Source organism: Porites lutea, chromosome 7 (assembly GCF_958299795.1).
Source record: "Porites lutea chromosome 7, jaPorLute2.1, whole genome shotgun sequence".
NCBI lineage: Eukaryota > Metazoa > Cnidaria > Anthozoa > Scleractinia > Poritidae > Porites > Porites lutea.
The window spans coordinates 34,757,574-34,779,118 of record NC_133207.1 but is presented as its reverse complement, the minus strand read 5'-3'; the positions used below and the strand labels follow the sequence as shown (position 1 = coordinate 34,779,118).

The window sequence follows — 21,545 nt, the reverse complement described above, 5'->3', positions numbered from 1 at the left end:
GAGTGGTGGCAAAAACATTTACAGTCTGGTGGATTTGCCCCCTTTTTATATTTATTTGCCCCCTCACGTGTTGATATGCCCTCATATGTATCGATATGCCCTCCTCGTGTTTGTCGATTTGCTCTCTTTTGTATGTTGATTCGCCCTCTTCTGTTCTGTTTAGTTATTAGGAGTGAAGAGAGGCTGTTTTATGTTTTTTAATATTTTAGCCTAAGGCTTACAGTTACGTGTCGGGAGCATGTGCCGAACCCTACTGGCTGTGGCGTCCCATCTCAACAATGATTAGCGTTCAATTGTCACCGTCAGTAAGACTGATGATGGTCAGCCAATCGCCTTCAAACTTTTATCGTTTTTTCTCTGTCCGATAAGATTGTGATGGGTGGTTTTATTGCAAATATGAAATAAATCGCATCCACTTATGACCACCCCCTAGGTTTTTGCGTCATTTTAGAAGGCTGCGAGTGGAAACATTGGGGAAATTAAAATAGTACTTTTTCTTGCTTTGCATTGTTCTCCTAAAATTGTATGATACGTACGTATTTGTGTGCATTTTAACAACTTATTTCTACAATGACATGGTATTTACGCAAAAACGAGTTGCTCTGGCACCTTTCTAAACACCACCACTGTATTGCGTCAAGAGGGTAAACACGATTCTAGTCAATTTTAAAGCCTAATTTTTCCAAGGTTCGGCATTTTAGTGATAGACTGGGGTTATTTTATATCAGTCCTTCTATAACTTTCAGGAAAATTGAAAACTCTCGTTTGGAAAATTAAAAAGACGGCGTTAATGTTCCAGCTCTTAAAAAACACCGTGGAAATTTCTCTGTCAAAAAAGATGCAAAAAATGTATTGCTTTAATCAAGAACTACAAAAACATACACTCTTTCTTTTCACTGGCTTGGATCCGGACTCTGCATGGACTAACCCTTTCGCTTCTTCTCGCACTGAGTTTGCCGTTTTCATTGAAAATCCCTTTCTTCTACCAGTCTACTGCTTGAATCAGACTTAAAGCTTGCTGAACTATAGCCAAGATGGTGTCCCCGCCTGTCCTTTCTGGTATCATTTGGATGAAAATTGGCCCATGTGGTGTTTTATAATACCATTTATTCCATAAATACTGTGATTTTACATGTAATCTTTGTTTTAACTGAAAAAGTGCCACTTGGAATACTTTGTGGTATAATCAAAAGTAGATTCACTACAGATGCAGATTGCGAAACCAAAAAAATACCTCGAATCCATTCCAAAGTTAAGACTGTAGGCTGTGTAAGCCCCAGAACTTGTAAATATTCATCCGAACATGTTAAAATTAAAACACTTTGCACATTTTTGTAGCAACCAAAATTGAAAAATGCAAATTAATAACATTTGGAAGTGATTTCCAAAATGCAACTTTTCGGACAATCCTGGCCAAAACGTTTTGGGGCACCTCCCCTTTTTCGCTTGGTTTTGTATGGAATTTGCAGCTAACCTGCAATACACACTCATAAACACGGCCCTAACAAGACTTTTTCCCACCCTCCTAAACAAAGTGGAGGTCCTAAGGTGTTTGACTTGTAGCAACCAACACTGTTCAGGGGGGGGAGGGGAATCAACTTTAATTACATTTCCTCACCTAAAACACGAAGTGTCCCAAAGGTTTGGACAAGGATTGTAGCTTTCCACAACCCTTAAGCATCTGTTTAATGAAAAAGACTTTTGTAGGATCCGGGAAACTGGATTATTTATGACTATAACCCAAAGCAGAAACATAGGTATTAACAGTTGATAAAGCGTAGTGATGATCATACATAACAGCAATAAATAAAGCTAGGATAGGGGTGAAATAGGAAGCCTAGTAACAACCTGCGGTAACACAGACAGTGAAAATTGAGAAAAAAGCTTCCATGCACGCCTATATGTTGGAATGGATGAAGGTTGAAGACTAGACTGCAACAACGTTGATATTATGGGTGCCAATTCTGAGGCTGCCGGTGCAGGGGAATGTCGGTTGGACTTTGGTCCATAAAGGCTGGAGCCAAACACCTGAACTTTTCCACGTGTAAGCGAGAGAAGGAGTCGGCTAGAATGTTGTGAACAACTGGAACATGTTAAGCTTTAAATAGTATGTTGTTTTGCAAACAGATCAAAACTAATTTCCTAACGAAAAACATTAAGCCTTTATCATTGCAAGACTGTTTATTATAACATAAACGAGTGCTTCATTGTTAGTGAAGAATAGAATGCAGCGATTTTGCATTTCAATGCCCCATAAATACAAACCTAGGACAACAGGGTAAAACTCTAAGATAGCAATATTAATGCCTGCCCACTGTTCAGGCCATAGCACCATTTATGACCAAAAACTGCCCCAAAACCTAATGTACCAGCACCATCGGTATAGAGATTCAGTTTTTCAGAACTGTACCAGCTGTCCTCTAGAAAGAAGGACCTGCCATTGAAACTGACCAAAAAGGTTTGCCAAACACTCAAATCAGATCTAACCTCATGCGTAATCCGAACAAAATGTGTGGGGGATTTAAGCCCCAAAGTGAGATCAATTAATCGGCGTCAAAATGCCCTGCCGGGTACTACGACAGCACAAGCAAAGTTCAGCATGCCTTTTAAAGATTGAATGTCCCGCAGGGTCACCTTCTTTCGGGCAATGAAACTGGATATCGTGCTTAGGCACTTGTCAACTTTGCGCTTGGGCAAACGGGTTTCTAATGAAACAGAATCTAATTCTATACTGCAAATGAGAGTGTAGTAGAGGGGCCAAGTGTTTCGTACGGTGCTATGGGAACGCCAAGATAAGAGCAAAAGTCCAGGAATAAATTCAGTTGATTTTGGCATAAGGCATTAGTGGGGGCAATAATGAGAACGTCATCAAGTAAATGAATAATGTGGCTAATACTCAGCTATACCCAGAAGGCTATAGCACAGGAATAATCCGAAAAGCATTCTTTATGTCCGTCTTAGCCAAAAAACATCCCGGACCTAAGGTCTTAATATGGCGAATAGCATCCTCAATAGTGGCATAACAAACACTACAAAGGCACTACTATGGTCAGATGGATAGTGTATAGGACGAAAATCCCTAGGAGTCTTCCTCGGCACAACTGCTAGGGGAGAAATGCGGAAAGAGTGAAAGGGACGAGCAACGAAAGGACCAGCTAAACGGCCGGCATCAAGTTCCTTTCACGATCAGAATAGTTCTTCCATTCAAATATCAGATAGCCGCTAACGCAGTCCGTAGGCAATTGCGTGATCTCCGCAATAAGATTGCCGTCACTTTACAGCCTATTTTTGTGAGCAAAAAATTGGAGCAAGATCTTAAGCCTAAAGAAATTAAGCCGAGTATTGTAAGTCAGCAATGCGTTGTTTATAAATTTGCATGTGATATTATGTTGACTAAACAGCCCGACAGCTTCAACGCATTGCCGAACACAAGTATTCAGCTATCGGTAAACATTTGTCTGAGGCCTAGCCTTAACACTCAGAGTGACTTCAACAGTGCTAAACTCTTTGTTTGATTTGTAACATGTTTCCTTTTAATGAACTATTGTTTTTCTTGTATTTATAGAACATTCATATTGTATTTCTTTTCAGTTGATAATGACGTCCGGTAACGTCAAAACGTCGTGTATTTTAAAACATTTTAAAAAAATTCTTAAATGTTTTTAAGAAACGTTTTTTCCATATTTTTTATAGCTTAGAGTTAATGGACAGCTTTTTAGGCTTCTCGATCTCTTAACTCTCCTGCAGAAGCGCCTTTAGAAACTCTTCCACGGCGTTTTGACCTTGGTAGAATTTTGTTTCTGAGGCTTCTCCATTACTTTTTACGACCTTGTCCATATGCAGAGTGCCGGCCTGTTTTCACTTTGTAACTCTTTTGTGGGTCTCCTTCACAGCTTTGCCTTTTCTCCACAATCAGCTCGAGGTCGGCATAGATAACGTACGGGGCTTTAAGCTGGTTGCCCACTTTTCGATAGGAAACCAGGTTTTCACTCTCTTTGGGCATTACTGTTCTCATTGGCCTGCTTTTTATTCCTTTACAGACCTCTTCGTGTCTTCGCAGGATTTCTTTTTTTGTAAACCTTGAAAAACAAAGCAAACAGTGGTGTTTCCTTCCTTGGAAATTTGTCTGATCATGCAAAAAAGCGCGCACGCTTTTCACGAAGGAAAATTGCCAAGTATCTCCAGACGCAGGCATCATAAGTTTAATAACTGGCACACATTTTGTTTTATTGGCTATTCTGTGCACAACCACTCTCCGTTCCAACCAAAGATCTTTTAAGGGGTTGGAAAGGTTATTCAGGAATAGTTGATCCCATCCTTTGCGGAATTAGTGCTCCTTCTGCAGGAGTTTTTCCCCTTCGGCGCGGGGAACGGCGGCGCTCGTATTAACCATTTCAGACACTCATTGTCCCTTTTGTCTCGCACGTTGATGACTGCTTTCTTGTCTTGTAGCTTTGTGGGGAGTGGCATGTACGTTCTAACAAGAAGTGGTTCATATCTTGCTACGTTCACATAGGCTTTTTCAGCTTCTTCGAATTCTACCTCCGACCCGTTTCGGATGTAAGTCTCAATTTTGTTGTTGACTACGTCCATGAAGTCCCTCACTTTTTGTGCTCACGTTTTCATGTAACGATCAAATGTGATCATCTCCCTTCTTCATTCTTCGGAAGTAGTGTGCCGGCACTCGTCTGGGGTTCCGGTTTCGACTGGTTTCTGCTTGTATTGCGTTTCTGCTGACGATAAGATTGTGCTCCAAACCCAGAGTAGTATAGAAGGATCTAAAAGATAGCGGTTCTAAGTGACGGCCAACAACGAGTATCAAGCCCACCACGCCGAGCGGGCGAGGCGTGGCCACTTGTGGTCGTTGTCACAGAACCGCTACCTTATATACTACTTTAATTCTTAGTTCTTTTTTGTATAATATACATCCAATTGCGTCGAGGACGAGGCGCCATCTAAGGAGGGAGGAATGTTGTGAAGTATTTTGTAAGTTATTTTTAGTTTACTTCATATTTTAGGTGGACGTTTTACTCGAGCCTACAGTTTTGTTATGATCAGTTTGTAGATCAAGGTTACTCCGTATTTGTATCAACAGGTTTTCAAATTCTATTACCTTTTTAAGTAGTTTTTCAACATGAACGTCATTTATTAAATTTTAGTGTAAGTGGAAGTCGGCATGTTTTGGAACCATCGCTGACCTTGATTGTCACCTACATCAGAGTTCGCTTAAATTGGTTATCTTGTACTTGACATTATTAACCTTATAGGTTTGTTTATTCCAAATTTGGTTATTAGCAGGAAATTCGGAAAAGCATTTGTAATTCTCATGATCAGTAAGCCCGAACGTAAGTACATTCAAGTTATTTAAGTTGCCAACATTGGCGTAGATGATAATTGGTGGTTGTAGGGTGTGCAGTTACTAGTTGCGGTGTATTCGTTAAATGATGGTGTAGACAAAACATATAAGCCGCTGCGAAGAATAAAGAACACCAAGATGTAAACTCAGATACCTGGTACCTTTAAAGCCCCGTGCAAACGGACGCAAGATTGCTGGCCAACAGCTCCCAACATTGTTAGATGTTACATGTTGCGTCCGTTTCACACCCTCTTACATGTTGTTGGATGTTGTTGCGCAAAGTTTGATACTGGTCAAACTTTTCAGCCAACGACTCCCAACATTTCTTTTGTTCCGTGATCGCCGAAGCGTAGCGCAACAATGTTGGATCCGTTTGCACAGCTCTTCCAACATTGTTGGGGCCACACACACTCATTACGCATGGATTACAAAGACTTATGGGTTGTATTCTTCCCACGATGCACTGCAGGTCCCAAACTTGTTAGGAGTTGTTGCATCCGTTTGCACACCACTGCCAACATGCACGCAACAACTCCCAACATTGTTGGCGCAACAATGATGGCAGTTGTTGAGCCCGTTTGCACACAGCCTAAGTTAAGCGAGGGAGTTGCTCGTGAACTCCCACATTATTGTAACATTACCAAATAAATCGGGGTTGATAACATTGGCAGTAGAGGTTAACTATTTTTGTCTATGGAAAGCAGTAACCGATTGAAGGAATTTGGACAAAGGCGAAAACGCACTTTATTAAACAATGACAGTGAAGACTGAATATATCTATAATGACTGGGTAAACCACTACTACCCACAAAAATATACTTTCTTTAAGGGTAAAGAAATAAATAACTCAAATACATAGCAACACTTAGGGCAAATATATTGATTCTAAATAACCCGTAAAATGGATAGTACACTAATACCTTTTCAATGCACCCTAGTTTCATTTTTTTTTTGTTTACTTGTAACTATTTAACACTAAAGGTTATATACTGCCGGTTTCGCCGGTTAAGTAAAATCCCTCTGCATGGGGGAATCACACAATTGAGTTATAAAATATCCAAAGTATTTGTTGAGTAGCCTCGTTTTATATTAGTTTCGGCTACAATATGCGTCCAATTCCGTTGAAACGCTAAACAGAAACTGAAGAGTGTGAGAGTTTGGAACTCAGGAATCATTTCATAAGTAGGTTGAGTATGATCGTCCAAGCGAAAGTAGTCCTGATTAGGACTGTTGAATACCATCAACTGACGTCATACAACTCACTTTGACTCTGAAGATGATTACCACACAAGTTGTCGACACGTCAGTCACTGTCAACAACAGTCCTATTCAGGACTACGTTCACCCGGACGATCATACTAAACCTACTTAAGAAACTGAAATTCTTGATGTCACGTTTATCACGTTCAGTACTGGTTAGACGAAAATCAAGTTTTACAATGGTCTACTTCTGTTGATATGATTTAAACAGTGACGATAAATTAATTGTACACCTTGAGGGAATACTTTTGACGTCACTGTACCTGGCAAATTCGTTCAAAATTGTTTTTCGCTAACGTTGGAACTTCGAATTAGAAAAGGGAGAAACTAGGTGACCTTTTGATTCATGATACTATCTGTACTTCCCTAGCACATAGTCAAAGGTCACGAGTTTCTATCCAAAGTTTAGTAACGGTGTCTTTATTGTGTCTGGGACTTTAGATATCGGGGTTGATTATTCAGCAGCTAAGTAAGAAATATAACAGCCACTAGAAATTTGTTAGAAGTTGTCATAGGAGATCCAGCAGCTTTGTAACGACCTGCAAGAAACAGGTTTAGCATAAGTAACGCACGTTGTCAACGTCGAGATTCACATGTACAGAATCAAATGCAAATTAGCGACAACAATAGAATTTCCTCAATAGCATAACTTCTACAAGTGGCGTTCGCATTTAAAACTAGCGTAATAGTAGTAACAATACTGACTTAGCGTTTATCAACTCCATGGTGGATGTACGCGCAAAATCGCAGCTACAAACCCATTTGTTTTCTGGGGTTCTTTGAATCGTCCCCGCCACTTAGCATAGTATTAAAAGGCCAGTAATGCCTCCCTAAACCTTAGAAGCCAGCGTGGCCAAGTGGTTAGAGCGCTGGACTTGCAATTCTGAGGCCCAGAGTTCAAGTCCCGCTCTGACCGCTAGCTGGATTTGTTTTCGGTAGTCCCAAGTTCAAACATATGCATGACCATAGAAAGACACTAAAGATGTTAACTACTAAAAGAAAATATTCTAGAATTGCACAAAAATTAATGTACACTGTAGCTAAGTAAGTGCTATAGAAACTCTCTCAAGTCCGCTTTAGTTCAAGACAAAGTCAGAGCAGGCTTGTAAGAGTTGAATGAGATCTTGCCTCATCTTTGCATTTGTTACCAAGGCTATTCCACACCAAACCCACTATGGCTAAACACCCTCTAAGCAGCTTTAGTACATGCCATGGGCACAAAAGCATTATTTGATGAGCCTAGCACGTTATAAGAATGAACCATGAAAATTGGTTTGAACATATTTGTCACACCTTCAGGATAAAGATGAGATTGCAATACACATATATAGCATCTTTGCTTAAGGGTATCTCATCCTAGGTCCTGGGGAATATCTGCAGATCTTCGATTGTAAACATTAAATGATGCAATTCTCCCGGCCTTGTTTTGCCTTTGCCCCATGCATCCCCAGACCTCTGAGCAATAATGCAGGTAGGGAAGGACTAAAACTTGACATACACTCGCAGTAGGGTTTGGCGAGGTACCATGCAGAGCACGAGTAAGTTTGAAGGCCCCTAGGCCTGCAGATGCCTGTTTATAGATTACTTATATTTGACACTGCCACCCTGATGCCTTGTCAACCTCTTTTACCAGTTATCTGCATCAAACACTGATTAAATATAACTTACAATAGCTTTCTCGCCAACTCTTCCTTTTCTTTTTGACAATTTGACAATAATTGCAGAAAGAGAAAGTATTGCCATGTATAGGCCATTGACGCTCCTATAAAAGAACAACAGAAAACGACTATAGTGTGAAAGGTTTGAACCCAGAAATCATTTCATAAGTAGGTTGCGCATGATCGCCCGGCGGGTGAACGTGTTCCTAAATTGGACTGTTGTTGACAGTGACTGACGTTTTGACAACCTGTGCGGTAGTCACCTTCAGAGTCAGAGTGAGTTGTATCACGTCAGTTGATGGTATTTTAACTCTGGTTATTGACCTGATCATGGTAAATTAAGTCGCGATGTCATTGGTCGTCTGTCATTTAAGCCGTGATGTTATTGGCTATAAAGACTCAAAATGTCACTGGTGGATTTCGATACGTCTGTTGTCAAAGTTTAACAGTTTGTTATTGTTAGTCAAATTGTCGGTTGTCCAGTCATTCTCTAGTAGTTAGTTTTGCGTGATTCCGTCAATAAGTCTTTTGTACGGTGCCGGTGACTAATGACTATGATTCAGTGGCGTTTGTTCTAATTTAGTAACCAGCTTTCTAAAGTAAGTCGTTGATAACAATCTGTAGAATACGTAATACATGTCGCAAAGTCCAAGTCGATTTGATGTTTCGTCCATAAATAGTATTCAGCAATGTAATTGTTGACGTTACCATTTCCTGTCGCTTGTTTGTGGTCAGTCAGTCGCGTGCTTAGGTTTCTGCCGGTCTCATCAATGTAAGTGGCCAGGCAGTTGCAGTATTTGATCTTATCCCCTAGGATCTTATATACTGCTCCTTGTCGGTCCTCCAGTATCGTGTTACAAAAACATAAGAAACATTTTTCACAGTGATTACAGCAAGGTTCTCTAACTGGTCACCTACGTGAAGAGGAAGGTAAACGTAAGAAATGAAAAATAGAGACGAGTCACACAACGACGCAGACCCCAGTCATGAAATTAACAACACGACCCCCTCACGTGGATCCTATTGATAACGTACCTGCTACATCGCTGCCACTCGGGTGAAACTTTCTTGTTTGTGACAACTTTAAGCTGCATCCACCACCGTTTTATCATTTCCCTGATCATGTTCAGGGCAGCAATAATGTAACTATAACCAAGGAATACAATCTTCGTTAGTCAATTTAAAGGGGCTGCATCACAGCCGGCTGTGTGTTCATTTTGTTAAGAATGTCAACTACGCATCCTTGCTCGCTACGGAACTTACGAATTCACTTGTGAATGACAAATCCACATGTTTGTGTCAAATATGTCTACCAACCATTACAGTGGAACCTCGATATAACGACGGGCCAAGGGACTGGCAAAGTTTGTTCGCTATGACGAGTTTTTTTTTTCGTATACTTAAATTACTGGGGTAAAGAAAATTGTGTGTTATACCGCGAGTTCGCTACACAGAGGCTCGTTATATCGACGTTCTACTGTACATCAAACCATATCAAACGTTTCAAACAATCAAAAACAACCTTTGAAAAACTGTCAAGCTAACAAGTTTTCAAAAACCACAATTGCAATCCGTTTGAATGAATGATAACTTGATTTGTACACGGTTAAAAACATCAGTCAGACATAGAAAATTAGTTTAAATTCTCAAAACTGTTTTACATATTTGCCGTGTGGGAGTACTGATCAGAAAACCATAAACGCCAGCAATCAATATCTTTCAGGTCACTATTGATTTGGGATTCAAGATCAGGTATAGTAGCTGCAGAAAAGGTAACATTAGTGTCGTCGGCAAACATTCTAGGAGAGCCCGCATTCAAACAATTTGGTAGATCTGAATCTTCTTCAAGTTTGTCTATCCGCGCCTTATTTAGAATTGAGTGTTATTTATACCTTCTTTTAATGTATTGAGCGGTTATTTTTATGCTTCACTTAATTTGTTGGAAGTCCCCACGGTTTGAATTTGATAAATTTCGTGACAAAGCTCCCTTGATAGCACCAATATTGCCTTAACTACTTTTTAGTTTAGTTACAGTAACAACTGTAACTAAACTTTTTTTAACCACACTAGCTAATAATCCTGTTTTTGAGGGGTAACTGTATTGTTTATTTATATCGGTCATTTCTTCTACGAGTTGTTTCGTTATTGCTTACTTTCAAACGGAGGCTCATTCTTCTCCGCTAATCTGATGTGTAAACGATGGAAGTAAAAAAGAATTACAGCCGTACATTGCACGGTACATTAATGACCTCATTAATGAGGGGTTGCTGTATTCTTTATTTATGTCGGTCGTTTTTTCCACAAGTTGTTTCGTCATTGTTTACTTTCGAATGGAGGCGCAATTTTCACCGCTATTACATGTATCTCACTTATGCTATCACTTCTAGTTTCATTTATTTTCAAGCAAGTTTCAAAAGGACTATTAACAGGAAAAAATACGTAAACGTTTTCACCTCCAAAAAGCAAGCCTCGTTTATACGATAGCGAACGAGTTTATCACCCAATCAAGGAGCAGTAATTTTTAGAATGAAAGGTAAGTGTACACTTTTAAAGAGTGCGCTCTCACGACAAGTTCTTAAAATATTTCTCGACTCGAAAATTGAAACTCGATTCGATTTTGAGCGGTACAACAACAACATAAGCTTTATTTGCATGACTATATGTAGTTACAGTATTGCAAAAGCTTTAAGATAACGTAACAACTTACACTACGTCTTTTGAACAACCGGGGCCAGGACAATATACAGCTCGGGTAAACGGTGACACATAGTATTATTACAACCCATACTTGCTCTCAAGAGTGCTAAGGGGTAGGACACGTTTCTTATTGACTTGAACAATCGTTGTCGAGCAAAATGCTCCCCAAGAATTCAGCAGTAACAGAAACTTCCCCCGGTGACACTTTCCCAGTTTGGTGTAAATGAAAAGCTGTCGTAACGAGCATTATTTAACGCTGAATCTCGGCAACCTCCACTAATGCCAGTTGTAGACAACCCTTTCTATCTTTTAGTGTCCATATAAGAAAAATATTGGTAAATTAGTTTATTCCGAAAGACAACGTTTGTAGGGCGTTTACAACACTCTTTACAATCCAGTAAATTAACCCAGCTGGTAAAACCAAATTTTTGTGTATCAAGGACTTAGAAAAAAGAACAACTCTATCCACAATACAGTTATCAAATTTTATTGTTGGTCTATAGTGTAACTTACTCCTCGAATTTAGAAGTGAGAAGTTTTTCCAGCACTGGTAACATTTCCAAGCAGGCTCCCATGGACAAGGCGTGCCCTTCAGGGGACACTTCACGAACTCTGCAAGCAAAGTGTCAAGTTTAATAACGTGCAGAACCCTACTCAGTACTATGAACAAAACACGACCAGGAATCTGACTGACATAGTTAAAACGAAAAAAACAAAAGACTTCAGCCTAATAAAATTCCTCTAATAGAAATTAAAATTTCCTTATTCAGTTTAAATCTCTTTCCTTCGCTTACATGCAAACTTACGATGAGGACATGTTTGATAATTTACTGTAAAGAATAATTGAGTTTTACTTGTGAATAAGCAGATTAACACCCCATAAATGAAAAATCCATCACTTTTAGGTTTCAGCTTTGTCATGGGGGATGAGTAAAATCTTACTTTAGTGTGGTTTTAGCAAACGTTTTATAAGTAAATCTGCTAAAGTAGGATAATGTGTGAACCAGTGCAGCAATCCATGAGGATCATAGATATACGTCTTCTATTATTCATTTACATTAAAATGGTACTGATACCTGATAGTTAGAAATGGCATGACATCAACCAAAACAGACTCATCTTTTAACCTGGGTAAACATAAAACATTCGGTTTCTTGTCAGCAACCTGAGTGACAGACTGTGCAGGGATCATTTCAGTACAGGGTGTAAACCTGACATAAGCCAGCTTCTCACCTTCAGGGAAAAAGGCTAAGTTTGACCCTTTACCAAAAGAAAAGTTAGAGGTATCGCGTCCTTATTATACTTTGGTAACTCGAAATAGTCGTCACCTGACGAACACAGCTGAGGCTGAAAGTGCGTTTATTTTACCCCCTCTCCCCACCAGCCCTCCGTTTTACGAAAAACAAAAAAGATGTCATACTGATGATTTTAGGTCACATCTAGAACTCAAACTTAGGACCTCTTGCAGAGAAGAACGAGCACAAATCTTTGATCCAATATATTTTACACCAGGCACTTCATTCTAGTACCAGTTTGGCGGGTACAGTGGAAACCAATTAATATGGACACCGTCCAAGGAGACATGCCATAGTGAGGCCCATATTATTTGCATGACCATGTTTTATTGATAAAAAGACTAAAGCAGAGATTTTTATGAGAAAGACATGTTTTATTTGTTATCTGCAACTGTAACAAGTTCCTTCGAAAGAATAAAAGACACCTCACGACCATTTATCATAGTCCCAGACAAAAATTACCGTCTGAAACACGACAATGGAGTCCGTCACTTTACTTTGTACTGAGCTTTTATTGTGACTCAGCCAGGTGGACTTGATGCTAGATAAAAACTTCGAGAGATTATTTGCAGTTTAAGTAAGATTTTCGCTAATAAAATATTCCGTCATAAAAAGTCGGCAGATAACCAGTGTCCAAAAAAAGGGTTGACTGTATATAGGAGTTAATGACTCAGGACACAGAAAAGTGCCCATTGTCCGTATAAAGTGGTCAGTTTTAGAGAAACATGACGTATCAAGAAAAGCGACCTGAATTTGAGAATAATAGGTACTGTTCTGTATAGTTATCTTTGATCGTTTATTGCTTTGTAAGGACAAAAATGATCAACGTGAAATAATAGCTTTCACGCGTTGGAAATTTCAACATTTCCGATAAATTCTCTCCAATGAAGTTCGAATTTTCGACGCAACCGAAGTAAGGGGCAATTTCAATCCAGGGGCAGGGTAAGAGTTACAGATTTGAGGACGAAACATGAGCTTTTTGTCAGGACAAACGAATCTGTCCGTTATACTGTAGGTATCCACAGAGCGGGGATCCAGGGTTGTTTGAAACAAAAAAATTAAATATATGAGGGTGAAACGGTTCAAACCTCGAACTGGCTGGAAGCAACCATTTAGGTTATACTTGATTATCTCTCATTTTTTGTTTAGACTCTACCTGCTTGGCAAACGCCTTCAATGATTTTTTCAACTCTAAGATTGAGAAGATACACACTGCTCTCATGGAAAGAGCCGCAGAGGTTGAACTTTACTAGCCTAACACTGCTGACAAACACTGTAAGGGACTCTTCAACTTTCAGACTGTTACCGTGATTCAGGTCGAGCGTATTGCTTAAAAGTTGTGCTCTAAATCGTGTGAACTCGATCCTTTACCTGCAACCGTCCTTGGGAACTGTCTACCTATGGTCCTCCCTACGTTAACGTAAATTATCAATGTCCCTTATTGGATGGTACAGTGCCAAAAACTTTAAAAAGTGCTGCAGTATCACCACTTGTAAAGAAAAAGAATGTCAATCATGAAGAGTTATTTCCGTCCTTCTCAAACTTAAAATTTGTTACTAAAATAATCGAAAAGGTTCTTGCTTGGCAACTGAATAATCATATCTTAGATCTGCATCTTGATGTCTACATATTTAACAATTAGTCCATGCGTCAGCGTGCGTATGTCGAGATGTTGAGCACGGGGGAAGTTTGGAGAGCACGAAAGAGTGGTAAGATGACGCTAACAACAACAACACGCACCACTTTTCCCTACTATCGGTTAACAAATTCAAATGTTTTCTCTTAAATTTACGTTTTGAAACACATGGTTAACGCTTCATCGTGTACTGTTGAGTTATGGATGTACTTGGGAGGATTGCTAAGAAGAACTCGAGTCATAGTTTATTGACGTCATCAGCGTGCTTAATGGGAATATGAAGCACGCTCTCGCCATTGAATTTGATTACGGCGAATATTCTAGCTATGTTAGAAAAAAAGGTTTCATAGCACCGAAGGCGCACTTGTAAGGGTTCAAAATAACATTCTTACTGCGGTTGAGAACAATTCTCTTATCTTACTTCTACTTGATCTATCTGCCGCCTCCTGTCGACCGTGGCATTACTCGTTTCGGGGTGAAATGAACTGCGCTCGCTGGCTGAAGTCGCGCACAAAGTTTATCAGTGTGAATAACTCCAGGTTATCCCGACGTCTGTTGGACCGCGACGTCCCGCAGGTATCTGTCCTCGGGACTCTTCTGTAAGTACTTTACACTTCTCCGCTCGCTGACCTTGTAAAGTGTTACAATCTTGAGTATCATTGCCAACGAGCAAGCCGAGGGAAGACGACGGTCGGCTTGGGAGGCGGCCAGCTTAATGCCACGCGAAGTATTGTAGCAGGCAGAAAAATCCTCGATCGTGCTGTGAAAAGTGTAACGTAAGGTGTAGATTCCCTGGGAATTTTAGTGGCGTTAGATTTCACGTGTAGTTTCACGTGACTTTTGATGACCTTTGTTGTAAACAAACGAACCTTCAAAGTCCGGACAATGTTCTCTGCCACACTACTGTACTTGTACGAACTACAACTTGCTATTTCAAGTTCGTGCTAACCTATAAATGTTATTTCCCTTTCGCTGTTTGAAACTCGACAAGTTTAAGGTTAAAAAATGTCTAAGCAGAAGAATAAGTGCGATTTTGAGGCCAAGAGCATGGCAGAAAAGTAGGAACGAGGAGTGCTTGTAGTGGAAATTCTCGGCTCAGCAGCTAAAATGGTTTTATAAACATTGGAACTAAAACCGGTGATGTAGGCAAATTCTTTTTCTTTCGTTGGGACTTAGCGAAAACTACGACTAGTTTTTATTGATGCAACACCAAACTTTATTGAGCCATCAAAAGTGACTCTCTTTACGAAATGGCTATATGCAAATCCTTGATTGAAAATTGTGTCAGCGACATCAATAACTGGATGGTTAACAACAGACTAAAATTGAATCAACATAAGACCGAATTCCTTCAAATCAGCTCAAGATATCGTCCAAGACCTCTCTTAGAGTCCCTTTGAGTTGGCAATAGGACGGTTGTTCAGACACCACAACTCGTAATCTTGGTGTCGTTTTCGCGTTTTCGATCAGTGTTTTAAATTCTTCTGTTAGTTTTTAAATCCCTTAAAGGCGCAGCACCTGATAACATCTCAGACCTGCTTTTAGTATAAAACAAAATCACGCACGTTGCGGTCATCATCACAGAGACTTTTCAGCTCGCCTGAAAACATATGGGGATTGGCTTTTGCTGTACCTGCCCCAAAACTATGGAATACTCTCCCGTTAGATTTAAGATTGAGTAACTGACATTAAGAATCGTTTAAAAACCTACGGTACCTTTTAAAAATAGATTTTGACTTGTAATTATTTTATTTTTCTTTGCATTTTAACCTTTAAACTTTTAATTGTTTATACTTACATATACTTTTATACTTTTGTGTATACTTGTCATTGTAAAGCGCCAAGAGCAAAAAGTGATAATGACGATTATTATAGAAACAATGGATCAATTTAGGTTTCTGAGAAACTGCCCACCTACCCCTCCCCTAACCCATCATTTTGCCCAAAGTGAGAATTAAGTGTTAATGTTAGCTTAGGGGAGGGGTAGGTAGGCAGTTTCCCAGAAACCTAATATCAAAGAATTAAAAAGATTATTGCTTACCGTAGGAGATACTCGATTAAGGCATTTGTATCCTGTGAACAAACAACAGTAATGTAACTGTTCATATAAAGAAGGATATTGTAGCTGCTGTTCATTACTTGCGAAAGAACTTAGAACAAAGCATTTATTTATACTCTGGACGTTAATTTCACACAATTATTTTACTCTCACTCTGGACAAATTCTGGACAAAAATTTTTAGTACTGCTACCGTGTACTACTTCCAAAAAATGTATGTCTACAAAACATGACTTGCATTAAAACAAAATTTGTGAAAATTGTGATAGTTTGCTGTGCAGTCCTCAAGGTTTTAGAGATACACTTACACTACACAGATGAGAAAATAACACCAATTTATTCCAACTGGGCTTGGATGAAAAAAGATAAATACTGGAATACTTTGAAATTAAACATTTCAGGCAGTTTTAATTACGGACATTATTTTTGTCTGAAGTCAATCAAAAACCATCCAAATCTTTTTTGTGCCAAGTAATTATTGACAAAACTGCAAAATCTTGAACATCTTCACATCAGAGTGTTGCCTGGTATCAGTTAGCGACCATTTAAGAAAAACATACCTTATGCCAGAGTGTTTGTGCAGCTCGTAATCTGAGCAACCTTGTTTGTAGAACACTAATCATTGTTCCATGACCTTTAGTAATCTTCATTTTATGTGAGAGAGAGAGAGAGAGAGAGAAAGAGAGAGGAAATGTAACATTCACTTCTCCTTATGTATAGATTCAATTACCCGTGGCTGTTCAGAAAAGAGCTTGTGCTCGTCCCCAAAAAGGACTGCTGGACATGTGGTTTTCCAATGTTGCTCAGTCAGATAATTGCCTGCTCAAATAATTGAGCAGGCAGCATAAGTTAATTAAGCCTAGCAAGTCTTTATATGCTCATAATGCTGGGTACGAAAGTTGTGATGATTTGCTGGAGGCATATGGACTATTTAAGGAAAATATTTGGTTTAAAGTGTACATCCAGAGGTGACATACAGCAGGTAACTAACTTCTCTGTTTTTGCTTTTCAGAAAAGCAAAACATACATGGTAAGCAATACAAAAACAATACAAAATGAGGGTTTAACTGCATCTCATTACTGGTGGTAGTATCATAGCTTCGTAGGATGTGGGTTTGAGTCCTAGACATTATAATATGATTATTATAAACCAATGTCATTCATCAACCTTGTTCCCAGGTTCTCTCTCCTACCTGTCTCTCTCTCACTCTGTAGGGACGGGTAGGGGAGAATTCATTAGATAAGAAAAACTGATGAGTTTATGTTGGCTTTAATGAAGCTGCCCTTTAGGATAAATCTTGCATCACTATGGAATGACACTATAAAGCTATTGGTCCTGTCTCCTTGTGTTGCTCAAAGGGGAAGTAATGAAAAGCATGACCAGGGGACTGGGTAATAGTTCCCTGTGGTATAACCTGCATGTATGGTGTACTTATGTGCAGGCTACCCAATGAGTTAATCAAATCAATAGTCAGGTTGAGGAGTATGTATTGAACAGCAGACACATAGATGTCTAATTTCACTGAAATAGTCATTCACGTTCTAAATTGGAGTCAGTACTGTTAACCCATTCATCTGAAGCTCAATTTATTATCTATTACCGCTAATTCAATTCCTACATTTGTACCTCTTGAGCCTCATTTTTGGGTTGCAAGGAGCAGAGACTTTGACTTTTAACAACAGTAGGTCCTAAAGGGAATAAAGAGACAGCTAAAAATTAATAAATAATGTTTTATGACATGCTATTCAATTGTTATCACAGGTAGTAAGAAATACCTAATGATGTCAAATAATAAATGTGAAACACCCTTTTGATGCTTTCCCAAATTAAATTAACAGCCTTCTTTAGTGAAAGTTAAAACTTATATTATATACAAGGGTCAAAAATAATCAAAGCAAACACTGCACGTTCAGTATATCATGCAACCTTTATTTTTTTTTTCTGACAATATATTAGTGACAAAGAAGAAATAGCATCCTGACATGTATAGTTAAATGTAAATAACTGTTTAAGTGACTTTCCTGATTTTTTATTACCATTATTCTTGTCTTAGTTAATGCCAACACAGCATCCAATCAAGGTTGAAATTTCAAAGTGGATGTTTTTCTCCAAGCGCACCTCAGTTCAAGCTCAACAAAACAATACAAAAAAAAGAACCTGTATTCAACACCCAACTGTTCAACAGTGCATCCTGGTAACTTTAATTACAAAGTTTGCCATTCACCTTTCTTTGAAATGATAACTTGAGCAAGTAAATCTTCTTGTGAATGTCTTCTGAAGGGAAACTAAAAGGAATAATTAATTGATATTAGATTATGAAGAAAATATCAGCGAATAAAATTACCTATTCCTCACTTACTCATAGTTTGACACCTAGTCGGCTGAATGGGCTAAAAACTAACCCCAGCCAGATCATCAACAGTGGTCTTAAACAATTTGGCAAAGTCATTTATCCCACAAATTTTCCTATATTTGTGTTGTTTGACTTGTTTAGAAACCTTAAGTAGCCGGTTGATTTTACAGCAGTAGCCAGCTAAAAAAGCTGGCTATTGGCTACTAGCTACTAATGACAAACCTGCCACGATTTAAGACCTTGTCTCAGTTCAGATGATTGAAGTGTTGCTGGTTGGATCTGATCCACTTAAAGCCAATGTAAAAGAACCCACACTACTATTTGAAAAGAGCAGGTGATAAAGTCCATGCTGGTACCCTGCAAATGCAGATGTATATCCAGTTTCTCTAACCAAAAAACAACTTTTACTTGCCTCATGGTGACTACAAGTACACTGTAGCTTTGAAATTTTGGCTACCAAAACCCTCAACCAGTGGCCCGTGCAAAGCACTTTTCATGGCTTAAATTGTCATGCAAAATCTGCTTCTATAAAGAATCTGACCTGGTTGCATTGAAGAATCTGGTTGACATCTTTGTCCTGCAATGGATTTTTCATGTTGCCAATAATGGGGTCTTTCCTATAAGAAAGAGTTGAAAGTCGTAAGCTACTGAGACGGCTTGCTGGAAGGTAAAATCATCACACGCCAAGTACTCCAACATCATTGTTGAAAAAAGACATTGAAAGTGGGAAATTTGTAGTTAAAGTACAAAAATTAATTTATTACACTGCACATACACAACAGTGTATGCTAGCCTGGGATTTAATAGGCTACAGTCAACTCCCTTTATAGCGGACACTGTGGGGACCTCGAGTTAGTGTCCTCAATAGTGAGTGTCCGTAATAGCGGGAGTTGATGTCAGTCAAACATCTGTAATTTGTTTTTGCTGGGGATTTAGCCGCTGTCCGTATTATCAGGGTGTCCGTTATAGCGGGGTGTCCGCAAAGCGAGAGTTGACTGTACTTGGTGAGAAAAAGACAAATAAGAGGGAGGCAAACAAGGAAACAGAGAAAAAAATCAGCAAATGAAGTGAGCTGAGTGTTCATCCCATAATTTGCCCTCTTAGCCCACTAAGAATCCTGGTCCCAAACTTCAAAGAAGGGAGGGAGAGAGACAAAAATAAACTCTGTTTGCAAAAATTGATTCTACTGATCCACTGATGACAAACAATCTTAAATTATTGATTCCACAAAATCATAATATGTAGCTTCTAACAAAACCCTTCATGGTGGGCATCTGACTTTTATGCCTCTTTTTCTTGATCTGTAAAATAGCCAACAACTCTGTAAAGCAAAATACTAAATGAGGCAGGACTCTATGGTCACCCACATAACACACATTTCACTGTTCTTTATCCAACCTACCATTCAGCTGGTGTTTTATTCACAACTTTGGACAAATTATGATCATCCAGGCTGGCCTCACTCTTATAAGCAAACAGATAATTCACAAATAATATAGGTACGCCGTAGTACTACTGTATACCCTTCGCCGTTATTATTACTTTATATACTGTAAACAGACTGATACCTTCTAATGGAGTAAGGCATAATAAAGATTTACTGTTACTGTTTACCCGTGTTTGGTCTAGTATTATTGTATACCACGTATGCCCCTGTATATCCTGTTTTCCCAATCATGTTTACCCTAGTATTATTGTATAGCCTGTACATTTTGACCAAACAAGCTTGATCAATAATGCATTGTGGGACCTGTACAGCAGGCCATCCTAAGTCACTGACCCATCTTGCTTGTTCGCATAGCCAATCAGATCAGGGCCCAGTTTACTGTTGTTTGAAGGGCGATTAGTGCTTACCCAGAGGTTAAATTTAACCCGGATTTCTTTTTCTTGTGTTCAAAAGCATTTTCTTGGATAATTTTCTCTGTTATTTTTAGAGCTTCCAATCATCAACTTGTAGACAAAAGGAATTAACACTGAAATGCTTTTTAAACTTTCAAATCTGAATAGACCCTGTCACAGTTTTTGATGCCACCTTGACGAGTAGGCAAATGTGTGACAAATTAAGTGTTTTTATGAGAATCAAATGTCCAATAATTTCCATAAAATGGCTGTTCTGAAAAAAATGTGAATTGTAAACAAAAGCTACAAAGCAAAGGATTGTACTAAAAAATTTGGGGGGGGGGGGTACCTGTGCTTAAATTACTCCGGAGGCTTGCTCTAGATTTTCCATATATTTTTCTGTAATTTTTCTCGGGACTTTCTCACAGACAAATAATATATAGAAAATTTTTAAAAGTGGTTCTAGGTCTTCTAGCACATGTAACACCCTCAATTTTTTCCAGTAGAATCCTTAGGAGTGAAGCTTTAGTTTAAAATTCATATTTTTTTCAGAACAGTCATTTTACAGAAATTATTTGACATTAGATTCTCATACAAACAATGTAATTTCTCACGCGTTTGCCTACTCGTCAAGATGGTGTCACTGAAAAACCGTGACAGGGTCTATTCAAATCTCACACTAACCCTGGGTTATGTTAACCCAGCTTTGAAAAACTCTGCCCAGAACACAAGATTGGCTTCATCTTGCTCATGGATTCAGCCATAAGAAATCCCAAATGACACACTACAATTTATATTAAAGTTTGATCCAAAAAATTAGAACTAATGGTAAGATATTAAAAACTAAAGGGGAGGCAAGCAGTTTCACTACAAACTGATAAAATATAAAATCAAAAGCCTTGAATTCAAATATGTGCATAATTATGTATCCGTTCTATTGGGCACTTTTGTTTAGGCGTAAGTAGATTTATGTAAATGCCTTAATCTTACTTCGAAGTTCGAAGCCAAGGGTTGCTTTTCGGTATCTAGCCAATGAAGACCCCAGCCATCCCAAGTGTTTAAAAACAGTTAGACATTTGTTATATAGACCTGAACTTAAATCTACTCCAATACTATTTCGATAATTCTGGAAAACTGTTCAAGGACAGAAACGGACGTCAGTTTAACATTTGTTCTTCCCGCCCTTAGCTTCAATATCTGCAATATAGAATTTCCAAAGGATCACTTTTTTATGATTACCACCTACCTTGGCTTCAGATGGGGAACACACAGATTTCCTGACTTTAAAGTTAGTCAGATGATTTTCAGACGACCACCTGTATCGTGACTGAGCCCAGTCATAGTAAAAGAAACCGCAAGCACCTTTGTTGTCCCTTCTTTCTGCCATTTTGA

The 21,545-nt window shown here is 38.9% G+C and overlaps 1 protein-coding gene and 1 pseudogene across 1 annotated transcript; both read right to left on the bottom strand.

Moving 5' to 3' along the window:
- Window positions 1-1,949: 1,949 nt before the first annotated feature.
- LOC140944848 (uncharacterized) lies at window positions 1,950-4,003 on the bottom strand (annotated as a pseudogene).
- A 2,073-nt stretch (window positions 4,004-6,076) lies between these two features.
- LOC140943756 (uncharacterized) lies at window positions 6,077-21,540 on the bottom strand. The gene is made up of 12 exons (XM_073392865.1): window positions 21,400-21,540; window positions 19,717-19,778; window positions 18,856-18,931; window positions 18,186-18,246; window positions 17,588-17,649; window positions 16,521-16,604; window positions 15,944-15,975; window positions 12,048-12,098; window positions 11,485-11,583; window positions 9,310-9,420; window positions 8,285-8,378; window positions 6,077-7,155 (listed from the first exon to the last, which is right to left on the bottom strand). Exons 1-12 carry the CDS (start codon window positions 21,538-21,540, stop codon window positions 7,126-7,128), a joined length of 903 nt encoding a protein of 300 aa, XP_073248966.1. The 3' UTR covers window positions 6,077-7,125.
- Window positions 21,541-21,545: the final 5 nt, after the last annotated feature.